The sequence below is a fragment of the Prionailurus bengalensis genome, chromosome E2 (genome assembly GCF_016509475.1).
Source record: "Prionailurus bengalensis isolate Pbe53 chromosome E2, Fcat_Pben_1.1_paternal_pri, whole genome shotgun sequence".
NCBI lineage: Eukaryota > Metazoa > Chordata > Mammalia > Carnivora > Felidae > Prionailurus > Prionailurus bengalensis.
In genome coordinates this window covers 9,908,427-9,923,591 of record NC_057352.1, presented here as the reverse complement: position 1 = coordinate 9,923,591, position 15,165 = coordinate 9,908,427, and the positions used below count along the sequence as shown (strand labels likewise).

At 57.4% G+C, this 15,165-nt stretch overlaps 1 protein-coding gene across 1 annotated transcript; it reads left to right on the top strand.

Annotated features, from left to right (window-relative positions):
• The first annotated feature begins 4,567 nt into the window (after positions 1-4,567).
• On the top strand, positions 4,568-14,399 carry CRX (cone-rod homeobox). The gene is made up of 4 exons (XM_043600433.1): positions 4,568-4,808; positions 10,600-10,734; positions 11,633-11,784; positions 13,429-14,399. The coding sequence occupies exons 2-4, from the start codon at positions 10,635-10,637 to the stop codon at positions 14,074-14,076; spliced, it is 900 nt and encodes a 299-aa protein (XP_043456368.1). The 5' UTR covers positions 4,568-4,808; positions 10,600-10,634; the 3' UTR covers positions 14,077-14,399.
• Positions 14,400-15,165: the final 766 nt, after the last annotated feature.

Here is a 15,165-nt window from a genome sequence, read left to right as displayed (position 1 = left end):
AGCAGAGAAGGGGTGAGGGGAACAGAGCTAGCACCGGCCGGCTGTTTAGGAAACTACATTACAAGGGTTAAGAGGGTGCCCACACTGTCCATGTAGAAAATTTATCATGAACATATATCCTGGTTTCCTTTCCGCCCTCCCTGCTCTGTCCCTTTGGAAGTGACAGGGGGTTCTGGAGACCGGGAAAAGGGGGTATAGGTGTGGAGGTCTGGGGGCGTCCGACCAGGGCCCTCAGAGATGACTTGGAATGTTCCAGAAGGGTCTGACCTGTCAGGAATCTACGCAGAGCCCTGAGGGTCTGCCCCCGACGTGAGGCATCCGGCGGCTTTGGCGTGCCCGCGTAGGGCATTTCACGTAGAATTTTAAATACATTTTAAATAAATGTGTAAGTATTTAAAAATGCTTTGAAATTTTTTTAATTAAAAAACAATATTTACTTATTGTTGAGGGGGGGAGGGGCAGAGAGAGGGGGACCGAGGATCCGAAGCAGGCTCCGTGCTGTCAGCACAGAGCCCGATGTGGGGCCCCACTCGCGAACCGTGAGATCACGATCTCAGCACAGAGCCCGATGTGGGGCCCCACTCGCGAACCGTGAGATCACGATCTCAGCACAGAGCCCGATGTGGGGCCCCACTCGCGAACCGTGAGATCACGATCTCAGCACAGAGCCCGATGTGGGGCCCCACTCGCGAACCGGTGAGATCACGATCTGAGCTGAGGTGGGACGCTTAACCGACTGAGCCCCCCCCCCCCCCACCCCGGGGGGCCCCACTGCCTGGCTTCCTTTGCTCAGTGTTAAGAGTTGTGAGATTCTTCTGTGTTTTGCGTGTGTGTTGTTTTGTGGGTCCCATTATGCATCGCTTTTGAGTTTGCGGAAAGGCCGCTCAAAGGGTGGCCCGGGGGCCTCTGGGGTGGGGGGGGCCACCGAGACCCTACAGGGGGAGGCTCACCTGATCGAAAGTATTTTCATAATAACGCCAAGGGAGAATCAGCCCCTCCCATTCATTCTCTGGCCGGCCCACAGGGGGCTTCTCCAGAAGCTACAAGATGTGAGGCACCCGAAGAACAGTCCTAACGAACAGAGAGGCCGCGGTGGGGTAGTTGGTCCAACGTTAAGGGGATTTGCAAGACCGTACCTAGAGCCGCTCCTCTCGTGAACTTTTCTCGTTTCGGAAAATATGCTTATGTTTCCATTTCAAAATACATCGTTTTAGGGCGCCTGGGTGGCTCAGTCGGTTGAGCATCTAACTTCAGCTCAGCTCCTGGTCTCACGGTTCATGAGGTCGAGCCCCGCGTCAGGCTGTGCGCTGATGGCACAGAGCCTGCTTCGGGGACGCCTAACCGATTTGGGGCGCCAGGGTGGCTCAGTCGATTGAGCATCCGACTTCGGCTCAGGTCATGATCTCACGGTCCGTGAGTTCGAGCCCCGCGTCGGGCTCTGTGCTGACTGCTCGGAGCCTGGAGTCTGCTTCGGATTCTGTGTGTGTCTCTCTCTCTCTGCCCCGCCCCCCTGCTCATGCTCTGTCTCTCTCTGTCTCAAAAATAAATAAAAACATTAAAAAAAAATTTTAAACCCGGACTCGTGTGGTTCGACATCAGTCCTGGCAAGACGCCCCCAGCTCAGCTGGGTTCACCCTCACTTTGCATCCCTGGTGGCTCCCCTGTCCAGTGGGGGGCGAGGAGTTGGGGTGGATGTCACCTTGCCCGACGTGAGACTCGGAGAAAACCTGGCTTTGTGGGGACAGTTAGATCCTGAACCGGTGAATTCGGCAATAATGCGATCCCTGAAGCATCGTGCATATCCCCGAACACCGTGGGGCACTCCAAAGTCTGACCTCCCTGATTCCGGCTGAAACCACAGGCCCGTGGCCCCGTCGGTGAAACCACACCCCACCTCTGCCCTGTGTGTGTGGATCCACCTGTCTCTGCCCCTCTGCCACTCACTCGGCCCTCCATCCGTCCCTTTACTGAGCACCCACCGTGTGCTGGGACTGTTCCAGGCACCGAGAATACAGCTGAGAACCAGGCAGACAAGGTCCCAGGCCTCCCCGGGGCTCAGGTCCTGTGAGGGGCGGAGGAGAAACAAGACGGGAGTAAGCGTTTTGCGGAAAATCAAGCAGGCGTGAGTGTGCTAGGGAGCTATGGGGGTGCAGGGGGAGAGGCCCCCGCACTCTAACCCACTCCCTCCTGTGGCAACCGTGGGCCTGGGGCGGTCCTTTGTACATCTCTCTTGGCCATTCAATCATGAACCAGTGAATATCGATTTCCTCTTTATAGCTCTTCCTTTTCTCTCTCTCTGTCTCCCAGCGTTTGATCTCCCCCGGTGTCTGTCACCCCCAGCTGCCCCAGGACCCTGTCTCCTCTGGGCTCCTTCCCTGTGCTTGGCTAGTTTGGGGACAGGAAGAGGCCGGAGGGACAGAAGGGGACTGAGAGGTGAGGGACCAGATCACACAGAGCTGGGCACAGGGTGGATTATTCTTCCAGTTGTGGCCCCAGTTAAGGCTTTGGTCTTTGGTATCCAGAGCGGAGGGTCCGGCACCTGCTAGAGAGGGGCGGGGCTGCGGGAAGGGCGGGGCTTCCGCAGTCTTGGGGCGGGGGGGGGGGGGCTCCAGGTCGTCTAGGTGGTAAGGAAAGGTTATACTGGGGATAGTGATCTCTCTCTCGCTCTCTTTTTTTCAATTTTTTTTTCAATTTTTTTAACTTTTTTTAAATTTATTTTTGAGACAGAGAGAGACAGAGCATGAACAGGGGAGGGGCAGAGAGAGAGGGAGACACAGAATCTGAAACAGGCTCCAGGCTCTGAGCTGTCAGTACAGAGCCTGATGTGGGGCTCGAACTCACGGACTGTGAGATCATGACGTGAGCTGAAGCCCGACATTTAACCAACTGAGCCACCCAGGCGCCCCAAGAATTGACATGTCTTAACAATATGGAGTCCCCCAACCCATGGTATATTTCACTATGGACTTGGGTCTCCTTTAAAGTTTATTCATTTGTTTTGAGAGAGAGAGAGAGCAGCATGAACAGGGGAGGGGCAGAGAGAGAGGAAGAGAGAATCCCAAGCAGGCTCTGCGCTGTCAGCACAGAGCCCGACGCGGGGCTCGAACTCATGAACCGTGAGATGGTGACCTGAGCCCAAGTCAGATGCTCCACTAACTGAGCCACCCAGGCGCCCCGACTCGGGTTTCCTTTACCTTCTCCCAGCACTGCTTTGTTGTTTGTAGCGGGACAATTGTCTGAAGGAGGAGATGACCGGATTTAGGGACGGTCTCGGACGTGGGTCGTGAGGAAGAAGGGAGCGGTCAAGGCTACATGTCAGGCACTCCTCCTGAGTCACTGGGCGTAGATGACAAAGAAAACCCCTTGCCCCAGGGGATCCAGCTGGGCAGAAGGGCCTAGATTTGGACTGAACTGACCCTAGGGCCATGAGCCTGACCTTCTGAGACTCACCTCTCCACGCCCTCCCACCCCAGGGGACTCTGGGCCTGACAGCGGATGGGTGCCCGGTCCAGGGAGGCAGTGATGTAGAGAGGCCGACACTCTTCTCTGCGGGCCTGTAAGGACCCTCTCTCCCTCTCCCTGCTCCCGCCGGCCAGGACCTTCCCGTATAGCACTGTATTCTCCCATCAGTAGCCTCCTGACTGGTCCCTGAGGGTCAGACAGCCCCTCCCTCTCTCTTCAAGCTAATGAGACCTGTCCTGATTCCCCAGCCAGGCTGCTGGCCTTAATCTCCCGCGGCAGGGGGTTTGCGGTGGGGGGGGGGGTGGGGAGAAAGAAAGAGCCCCTTATGGTGAGACACAATGACCCAGCCACAAGGCAGGATTACCGCCATCTCCCCCGCGATCATGTGTGCCTGTCGGGTGTGTCGTGACGAACAGACCCAGGGAGGGAGACAGAGGCGAGGATGATCCAAAGTGCAGAATGAGAGAGGTACCAAGATAGGGCGAAGGCAGAAACGCAGGGGAAGCCGAGGAGAAAGCCAGCAGGGAGCAGAGGACCTTGGGGGAGAAAAGAGAGAAACGGGAACAGTGGGACTTACGAGGCCCGGATAAAGGAACACAGTGGGGCTGGGGGGGTGGGGGTGGGGCTGGGGTTGCAGGGACAGGTGAACAGACAGGGACACAGGGACGCAATGATGGAGAACGAGGTTGGGGGCGCGCAGGCAACGTGGCCGGAGTGGCGTAGCCTGAGAGCGGGAGAGGCTGAGAGGCACACGGACAGAAACGGGGGGAAACGGAGGCAGAAAGCGTGAACGATGCGGCCGTACAGGTTTCAGTTGGTCGGCGGAGTGTGGGGGAGAAGCGCAGAACGACCCGCACCCCTTTATGTGTCGAGCGATCCCTCAGCAACACCTGGCCTTTCTCTTTTTCCTCTTTGATGGGACACCAAAGCTGGAAGGACACCAGCTAGACCTAAGGAAGAACTTCCCTGAGGAGTGGCGGGGCGATGGCGGCCGGGGGCGGGGGGGTGGGGTGGGGGGTGGGGTGGTGGTTCCTGGTCACAGGCAGGAGCTGGGGCCTCCCGTCCCCATCAGCCCTAATTGCCAAGATGTCGTGGGGAGGGGAAGGGGATTAGGCAGGCGGGCGCCCCTCCCCCTCCCAGCCAATGTCACCTCCTGGCGCCCTGTCAAGTCCCCCACCCGGGGCCAGGATTACCCTCCGAGATCCAGGCCACCGCAAATGACATCACTCCCAGCCGGAGCTTAAAATCTCCCCATGTGAGGGGACCTGTTTCCTTCAGGCTTTGCCATCTGACAACTCCCGCCCAGGTCCCGGGCCACCGGGAGAGCCCCGTCCCTGTTTCGGAAGGTGTGTTGCAGGAGTGGCAGAGGGGAGAGGGGACGGAGGGAAGGGGAGCGAGGGGAGGGGGGACAGGGGGCAGAAATTGGGTTTGTTTTCTCCCCACCTGGGTTCTCAGCACCCGGTACAGGCGTGTGTGATGTGCGGTGCAGGGACCTGCGGGGAACAGAGGTTCAGTCCCCGCGTCCGGAGGTGCGGGGCGGGCTGTGAGCGCACCAGGAGGAACGAAGGGTGGACCGCGCGTGGGGGGGTGGGGTGGGGCTCAGAGTGGCCTGTTGGTGACGTGTCCGGGGCTGGGGGCTTCTCGCTCCTGGTCCAAGGCAACCTCCTAGCCCATCATCTTGTTGTGTTTTCTTCGAAACGTGCACTGCCTGAAACTCTCTTCGTTGGTGCGTTTATTCACGGACAGCCCACCCGTCTCCCCGCTGCCCCCTTGGCTTCTCCCAGTGCCCGGGCGTGTGGCTGGGGTGCCTGGTTCTCTGTCGAGTGGGGGTTGAATGACAAAAATAAAATGCTAAGAGCCACATGCCGACAGCAGGAGGGAGGAAGTGTAGATTCTGGGATGGCCCCATGGGGCCAGGAATGCCGGGATTCTCGGGGATTCTTGGATCCCATGCTGGTGGAGTGATTACTAAGGTAGGGGCCTCCCTGCCCTAGAGACTCCTGCTTGTCCAACCTTGGTCATGAGCATGCACAGTTCAGCTCCTGTCGGACAGGGTGGCCGAGCGAATGGTGGCGGAGATCCAGCAAGGGAGGACCTGGAACGTGGCTGAGCTCGGGGAGTCTTGCCGGGGGCGGATGTGGGGCCACCTGAGTCTGGGCTTGAAGCCTCGCTGTGTGGCGTTGGGCCATTCACATGACCTCTCTGGTCCTCTGTTTCCCCGTCTGCTATGCGGACGCGAGGATGGGGCGCCATGACGATGCAGTCGGATGAGCCATGGGGAGCCCGTGTCACAGGCTTGGAGACCCAGGAGAGGGAGTTGGCCTCATCCTGCTTTGGGGGATCTGGGGTAGATTTGGGGGTCAAGAGCAGGGGACTCTACTCCTCCCTGAGCCTCGGTTTCCTCCTCTGTGAAGCGAGGATCATACGAGCACCTACCTTGTGGGAAGTTTTCACAAGCTTATTGTTCCCCGAGATCTCAGTCCAGAGGCCCTCAGTGAAATGTCTGAGCTGTTTTGGGATCCCCGCTGGAAGTCCTCATGGCTGTCAAGAGGGGTGGGCACTTTCCTCTGCACCCCTCAGGCTCGGTCTCCCCACCTGCAGAATTACAGGGATTCTCTCCTTGACTACCCGCAAGGTGGGTGTGAGCCTTACCTGCTCCAGACGGGACCCTGGACCCTGTGGCCGCTGGACATCAGGGGCCCCGGGCGCCAGCCTCGGGTCCCACACGTGGGTCCCCGGGGCAGGGAGAAGGGTCCCCCTCAGCCTATCTTTGGGATCATGAGGCACCATTGCCTTGAAATTCACCAGGCAGGAGGGTGATAGGGGCGCGGTCCGGTTTCTCGAAAATTCTCAGCCAAAGGTAGTAGATGTTGTAGTTATTGCTGTCTGTGCTCCTGGGGAAGAAGCTCACGCGAAGAGCCTGTGCAGAGCGAGGACGTCCTGAGGTCGTGAGGTCCCTCGTTTCGTTGCCAAACACAGAGAAAAATGTCAGTGGGTGTCGATATTATCCCCATTATTATTCTTTGCTGCCATCTTGAACACAAGGCCCTTCCTTGTTGGTTATCTGAGCAGCGGGCAAACCCTCAGTCCTGGGGGTCATTGTCACCATCAGCTCCTTGGTCTTGGGCGAGCACCTTCCTCACCCCAGGCTCGGATTTCCCCGTCTGGAGGCTGGATCATCCCCGTGCGAGAAGGCTGGGCTTTCCTGGAAGGCCAAGCTCTGAGCCTGGTTAAGCGGGGGGCACTGAGTCGGTGGGGAGGACAGTGACCTTGGATGCTCTCGTTCAGGCCCTGCACGTGGTCCCTGGCGGGGCGGTTCTTACGAGCCTCCCCGTTTCCAGGCTCTCCGGAACCTCTGGTGTAGCATCATGGCCCCGTGGGAGGACAGAGAGAAGGGACAGAGGGAGCCCCGGGCCGGGTGCTGGGAGAACAGCCTTCGGGAACCTCCGCCCCCCGGGCTGGAACCCCGAGTCCCCGCTGGCGGCCTGCGCATGACCCTGGGCCAGGAACCATGCCCGAGCCTCAAGATGTTCCCGTCTGTGAAGTGGGGGCATAGCAGTAACGCAGCGCCTGCCTCCCAGGGTTGTGCTGAGGACGTAAGGCTCGTGTGCGCTGAGTTCTCCACAGCTGTGTAACCAGTTACACTAACACTCGGCGGCTGAAAACAACACGCATTTACGGTCTCATACGGTCTCTGGGGGACAGGAATCCGGGGGGCCCCACTGGATGATTCTGGCTCAGGACGCTTGCGCTGATGTAGTCAGGGGTCGACCAGAAGGCTGAGTCATCTGCAGGCTCGTCTGAGGCTTTGGCCCTGACCTTCCCCCGGGGGGGGGGGGGGCTCGGTCCCGTGGCTTCCCCCAGAGCGGCAGCAGCCTTGGAGGCCACCCTGTCATTTCTGCGGTGCCCTTAGTGGCTGTGGGGACAACCCAAGGGGAGCGAATGCCAGGGTGAAGGTTACTGGGCGGGGAGGAGGAGGGGGGTCTGATTCTTCCGATTTAAAGTGGTTTCTGCTTTTGTTGAAACCGTTAGCCCTGAGCTTCCCCACCACCTTCCTGTCGGGTCCCACACCACCCGGTTCACTCTCCACCCGGACGGGCTCTGCTCCAGTCCCGCCGGCCCCTTGTTTCTCCTCCAACCAGGCAAAAACGATTTCAGCCTCCAGGCTTTGCAACCTCTGTTCCCTCTGCCTGGAGGCCCCTTCCCAAGTTGACTGAGCCTTCGCTTTTCAGCGCCAGGGTCACCACCTCTTTTAAGTTTTTTTAAAATGTTTATTTATTTATTTTGAGAGAGAGTGAGCCAGCGAGGGAGGGGGAGAGAGAGAGAGAATCCCAAGCGCAGTGCAGAGCCCGATGCGGGGCTCGAACCCATGAACCGTGAGATCGTGACCTGAGCTGAAATCCAGGGTCGGCCGCTTAACTGACTGAGCCACCCAGACGCCCCTCCGGGGTCACCTCCTTGCAGAGAGGTCTTCCCTGACCATCTAGATGAGAGGCCTCACCCTCACCCCAGATCCCGCCACCACCCCTTTACCTCGTTTCATTTTCCCAGAAGTTCCATCCCGCGAGGCTGTAGGGCCCCAATTTATGGAAATAGAACACGGTCCCCCAAGTGGGGGACGAGAAGGACAGAGGGGAAGGAGCAAATGCCTTCTGGTGTGTTTGTTTTTTTAATTATTTTTTTAATGTTTGCTTATTTTTGAGAGAGAGAGAGAGAGCGTGAGCGAGGGAGGGGCGGAGAGAGGGAGACACAGAATCCGAAGCCTACACATCGCATATGTATATGCCGTACGATATGTATTAAATATACACTTTGTTAATATACGATACGTAACCCACGCACGCTTCTATCGTCAAAGTGCAATTTTAACAAAATTAAAAGACGTGGCTCTCAGCCATATACGTAATAAGCACAGATCAAGGATTTTTTTTTTTTTTTAAGGCTTACTTAGGGGCATCTGGGTGGCTCTGTGGGTTAAGCGTCCGACTTCGGCTCAGGTCACGATCTCGCGGTCTGTGGGTTCGAGCCCCGAGTCGGGCTCTGTGCTGACGGCTCGGAGCCTGGAGCCAGCTTCGGATTCTGTGTCTCCCTCTCTCTCTGCCCCTCCCCTCCCCTGCTCTGTGCTTTCTTTTTCTCTCAAAAATAAACATTAAAAAAATTTATAAACAATATAAAAAAGTAAAAATGCTTTTTTATTTATTTTGTGTGTGAGAGAGAGGGGGAGTGCGTGCACGTGTGAGTGGGGGAGGAGCAAAGAGAGAGAGAGAGAGAGAGAGAGAGAGAATCTGAAGCAGGCTCCGTGCTGACAGCACAGAGCTCAGTGTGGGGCTCGAGCTCATGAACCATGAGATCACCACCTGAGCTGAGATCAGGAGCCGGATGCTTAACCGAGGGAGCCACCCAAGAGCCCCAAGGATTTAAAAAAAATTTTTTTAATGTTTATTTATTATTGAGAGACAGAGAAACAGCATGAGCAGAGGAGGGGCAGAGAGAGAGAGAGACACAGAATCCGCAGGCTCCAGGCTGTCGGCACAGAGTCGGTCGCGGGGCTCGAACTCGCGAACCGCGAGATCATGACCTGAGCCGAAGTCGGACGCTCAACCGACGGAGCCGCCCAGGCGCCCCTGAGAGGTTCTATTCAACACCCCAGGATGGGACGCCTGGGCAGCTGTCAGCTGCGCGTGGGACTCTTGATCGCCGCTCAGGTCCTGATCCCAGGGTTGTGGGGTCGAGACCCCCGAATCGGGCTCCGCGGTGAGGGTGGAACCTGCTTCAGGTGCTCTCTCTCCCCGCCTGCCCCTCCCCCGCTCGCACTCTGTCTGTCTCAAAAAAAGAAAGAAATCCCAGCGTCCGGTCTCTGCAAACATGTCCCCGCAAATGACAGCGAGGGCCCAGAGCTGCGACCTACCGGGTACCGACTGTAACAGGTGCTAGTTTAAGGGGCTGACAGACGTCATGCATTTACCCTCACAACCACCTAACGACCTAAAGTCTCTTTTCATTCCCATTTTCCCATGAGGGGGACTGAGGCACCCCGAAGGCTGTGGCCCCCGGGGCAGGGGTGGGGTGGGAGGTTGGGGAGAGGGAAGATGGCATGTCGCTTTGATAGATGCTTCCTGTTTGTTCCACTGCCCGGGACATGGTGCAGAGCCTGCTCCTCCACGCCCGGGCCGCCACTGGGGTCACTAAGCCCACCAGACATGGGGCACCTGGGGGGGCTCAGCCGGTGAAGCGTCCGACTTCGGCTCAGGTCGCGATCTCGCGGTCCGTGAGTTCGAGCCCCGCGTCGTGCTCTGTGCGGACAGCTCGGAGCCTGGAGCCTGTTTTAGATTCTGTGTCTCCCTCTCTCTCTGTCCGCCCCCCGCACGCCCCCCCCCATACTCTGTCTCTGTGTCTCAAAAAATAAATAAACGTCTAAAAAAAATTTTTTTTTTTTAAAGTAAGGCCACCAGACAGGTCGCATGTGGTCTTGGAGGGACGATCATTCCTCCCTGTTGTTTCCATGCCACTCTCCCGTCCTGCTATATCTGGGACTGTTCCAGGTTTTTGTGGGGAAAGGCCTGTGTCTCTAGAAACCTTTCTGTCCCCGAGCAGGCCGGGACAGCGGGTCACCCTGCGGTCGTCTGTGATTCTGTGCGAGGCTGCACATCTTTTCTGGGCTCATAGCGAGAACAGCTGTGGGAGGGGAGCGGCAGCCAGGGTCTCAGTGAAGCTTTGCCCACTTTAAGCGGAGGGCCGTTGTACAGGTGTGGAAACTGAGGCCCGGAGAGATAAGTGCCCAAGGTCGCACACCTAAAGAGAGCCTGAGGCAGAACTTGGACGTGGGCCTGCCTGTCACCACGCGGTCACCGGGGAATGCTTTTAAAGTTTCAAAAAAATTCGTGATGTTTATTTTTGAGAGACAGAGCGCGAGCGGGGGAGGGGCAGAGAGAGAGAGAGGGAGACACAGAATCCGAAGCAGGTTCCGGGCTCCGAGCCGTCAGCCCAGAGCCGGACGCGGGGCTCGAACTCACGAACCGCGAGATCGTGACCTGAGTCGAAGTCTGACGCTTCACCGACTGAGCCACTCAGGTGCGCCCCCCTCTTTTTTAACTGGGTGGCGGGGGGAGTGTCTGAACGCCCCGTCTCCTCTTGCAGGCCCGCCGACCTGGGCCGCAGTGTCCCCGAAGATCATGATGGCGTATATGAACCCGGGGCCCCACTACTCGGTCAATGCCTTGGCCCTGAGTGGTCCCAGTGTGGATCTGATGCACCAAGCTGTGTCCTACCCAAGTGAGTACGGTCCTTCTCCTGGCCAGCCCAGCTCTCGGTGGTCCCTGGGGTCCTTCGTCCTCAGGGAGAAGAAGATGGGGACTTCCCCGGGCGACCTCAGAGCCACGCATCAGCTGTCTGTGGTCATTTGCAAGCGCCAGACTTCGGGGCATGGGAGCGCGTTGGATGGTCATGGCATTTTCGGATGTGGCGCCCTCTAGCCCCACCTGACAGTTTTACACTCCCAAGTGGTGGAATGTTTTCCCTGAACGTGTCTCAGCGCATCGGAAATTTTGTTGTTTTATTTTATTATTATTAAATTTATTTATTAAATTTTATCATTTATTATTGTTAAATTGTTATTAACTTTTATATTTAATTTTATTATTTTTAAATTTATTATTTTTATTCTTAAATTTTTTCTAACGTTGATTTATTTTTGAGAGAGAGAGAGAGAGAGAGAGAGAGAGAAAGACACGCAGTGTGAGCAGAGGAGGGGCAGAGAGAGAGCCAGGGAGACCCGGAATCCGGAGCGGGCTCCAGGCTCCGAGCCCGACGCCGGGGCTCGAACCCACAGACCGTGAGACCGTGACCTGAGCTGGAGTCGGACGCTTCACGGACTGAGCCCCCTGGGCGCCCCAAGGGCATGAGAAATGTTAGAAACGGGGATAAACCTCCTTCCAGGGCTACAGCCAGTTATTGGGGTGAGGCAGGAGCCCCGAGATAACAGGCAAAGAGGAGCCCCATTTCCCGGGGGGACGGAGTGAGGTCTACAAGGTCAGGGAATGGGCGCGCCTTTCTTTGGGCCAGACGAGCACCCAGAAAGGGCTTCTTGGCAGCCTCAGGGCCTCCCACAGGCGGACGAAGAGAACGGGGGCCCAGGTCACCTGACGGCCCCGCTGTCCCCTCTCGGCCGTAGGCGCCCCCAGAAAGCAGCGGCGGGAGCGGACCACCTTCACCCGGAGCCAGCTGGAGGAGCTGGAGGCCCTGTTTGCCAAGACTCAGTACCCGGATGTGTATGCTCGCGAGGAGGTGGCTCTGAAGATCAACCTGCCGGAGTCCAGGGTTCAGGTGGGATGTTCTGGCCGCCCCCCTCCCCCACCCCGAGCCCTAGCCCCTCCTGGGACCCAAGCGTGAAGGGAGAAGGGGGAGTCGGGGAGTCAAAGTCATAAGGAGCCCTCATAACCCCTCTCCCCATTTTTCTTACCCTTCCCTCCACCCTCCTTGCTGCTTCTTCCCCCAGCACTCCTGCCATGCACACTCTGGCCACAGGCCCTTTGCACCTGCTGTTCCCTCTACCTGGACTTTTTTTTTTTTTTTTTTTAATGTTTATTTATTTATTTATTTATTTATTTATTTTTAAATTTTTTTTTCAACGTTTATTTATTTTTGGGACAGAGAGAGACAGAGCATGAACAGGGGAGGGGCAGAGAGAGAGGGAGACACAGAATCGGAAACAGGCTCCAGGCTCCGAGCCATCCGCCCAGAGCCTGACGCGGGGCTCGAACTCACGGACCGCGAGATCGTGACCTGGCTGAAGTCGGACGCTCAACCGACTGCGCCACCCAGGCGCCCCAATGTTTATTTATTTTTGAGAGTGCGCGAGCCGGGGAGGGGCAGAGAGAGAGGGGGACAGAGGCTCCGGAGCAGGCTCCGCGCTGACAGCAGAGAGCCCGATGGGGGGCTCAAACTCACGAAGCGCGAGATGATGATCTGAGCTGAAACTGGACCCAGGTGCCCCCCCCCCCCCCCAACCTGGGAGGTTTCTTCCCCATCACTTTAAGTCTCTGCTTATCAACCAATCAGGTCACCACGTCTGTCAATGAGACCTAGACGGACTCTCGCATTTAAGGTTGCAATGTTTAGGGGCGCCTGGGTGGCTCACTTGGTTAAGCCTCCAGCTTCGGTTCAGGTCATGATGTCACAGTGTGTGAGTTCGAGCCCCGCGTCGGGCTCGGTGCCGACAGCTCGGAGCCTGGAGCCCGCTTTGGATCCTGTGTCTCCCTCTCTCCCTCTGCCCCTCCCTGCCGCTCACACTCTGTCTCTCTGTCTCCTAAAAATAAATAAACATTAAAAAAAAAAAAGTAGGGGCGCCTGGGTGGCGCAGTCGGTTAAGCGTCCGACTTCAGCCAGGTCACGATCTCGCGGTCCGTGAGTTCGAGCCCCGCATCAGGCTCTGGGCTGATGGCTCAGAGCCTGGAGCCTGTTTCCGATTCTGTGTCTCCCTCTCTCTCTGCCCCTCCCCTGCTCATGCTCTGTCTCTCTCTGTCCCAAAAATAAATAAACGTTGAAAAAAAAAAAAGTAAACTCGCAATGTCCCTCACCTTCCCCGCGCTACTGTCCCCTCCTCCCGCTCAGTTGGTTCTTCCATAGTGTTTATCACCTTCTAGAAGGTTCTAGAATGCCATGCAATGTACTTACCTACTGTTTATTTATAATCTGTCACTCTCAACAAGAATGTCAGCTCCGCGGACGTATCCCCAAAGTTCACGCATGTTTGTGAATTGATGGAATGGATGGATGGATAAGTGTGTATGTGTGTGTTTGTACGATCGTGTGTGTGTGTGTGTGTGTGTGTGTGTGATTGGATGGACGGACAGACGGGCGGTCGGGTGGATGGATAGAGTGTCACGGCTACCGACCAAAACCGGGGGGTTGTGACTCTCCGGGGCTCCCCCCCACTCGCCCACCCCTTCTCCCCCTCCCCTCCCCCAGGTTTGGTTCAAGAACCGCAGGGCCAAATGCCGCCAGCAGCGTCAGCAACAGAAGCAGCAGCCGCAGCCCCCTGGGGCACAAACCAAGGCTCGTCCGGCCAAGCGGAAGGCAGGCATGTCGCCAAGATCCTCCTCGGACGTCTGTCCAGATCCCCTGGGCATCTCAGACTCCTACAGCCCCCCTCTACCCGGCCCCTCGGTCTCCCCCACCTCGGCCGTGGCCACGGTGTCCATCTGGAGCCCCGCCTCGGAGTCCCCTCTGCCCGAGGCCCAGCGGGCGGGGCTGGTGGCTGCCGGGCCCCCTCTGACCTCCGCGCCCTACGCCATGACCTACACCCCCGCCTCTGCTTTCTGCTCTTCCCCCTCGGCCTACGGGTCTCCGAGCTCCTATTTCAGTGGCCTGGATCCCTATCTTTCCCCCATGGTGCCCCAGCTGGGGGGCCCGGCCCTCAGCCCCCTCTCGGGCCCCTCCGTGGGCCCCTCCCTGGCCCAGTCCCCCACCTCCCTGTCAGGCCAGAGCTACGGTCCCTACAGCCCCGTGGACAGCTTGGAATTCAGGGACCCCACAGGCACCTGGAAATTCACCTACAACCCCACGGACCCCTTGGACTACAAGGATCAGAGTGCCTGGAAGTTTCAGATCTTGTAGAAACCAGCTCTGTCTCCGCGCTTTGTCTGAACCGGCCCGGGAGGGTGTCCCTGGGGAAGCAGGGCGGAGCTTGGGGCCTCTCTGGCTTCGTTAGCCGGGCTCACTCACCACGGCCCACCCCCTCCTCCCGGGAGGGTCTCCTCGCTCTCCGGGGGCAGGGGTGGGGGCGAGGGGCACACTTCAGTAGGTCTTAGTAACCCTCAACCCAGCCCCGGCTTGCGTGGATTCTAGCTGCCTTTTGAAACCACGAGCCCCAGACTCCAGAAATTCTCTTGGTGAGAATTTCGCCCCCAGACGAAATTCAAACGAACGCACTCAGCGGTTGATTTGGCAAGGGGGGCGGGGGAGGGGGGGGGACGGGTACTGGTGAGGTCAGAATCAAGAGGCCCGCGACCACCCAGGGAGGGAGGCTCAATTCTGTACCTTCCGTGTGGGACACTTCCTTAGCATATGGCTAGAGATCCTTCTAGAAAATCCAAAGACAGACTTTAAGAAGCCCCACCATGGAAGCTTAGGCCAGTCGTATGGTTAAATTAAAAACATCCACTGGGCAGATCTCACAAACCTGGGGTTTACATGGTAGGTTTAGGGGGCTGTTTGATCTATCGATCTATTTTTTTTCTTCTTAGTTTCTTAACTAATGACGACTGTGTCATCATTCGAATGGGCATATTTGGTGGGAGAATGGAAGGCAAGTCGCCTGTTTCCTGTCTCCTTTTAACCCTTTTGTTTTAGGATTTTTAAATTTTATTTTAGAGAGAGAGAGAGAGAGAGAGAGAGAGCAAGCGAGCAGGGGAGGGGCAGAGGGAAGGGGAGAGAGAGAGAGAATCCCAAGCCGGCTCTTTGTTCCCCGCGGGGCTCGGTCCCATCACCCTGGATCGAGACCTGAGCCGAAACCAAGAGTGGGTCGCTCCGCTGACTGGGCCGCCCAGGCGACCCTGTGTCAGGATTTTCTAAAGGTGACTTTCACCCAAACATCGGAGGAATTTTGGCATTGCCTGGGGTGTCCTAACTATAGCTGTGGGTGTTTCAGGAAGAAAGAGCAGGTGGCAGCTTCCCGTCTGTTAAACGTGGGGGTGGAGGGGGGGA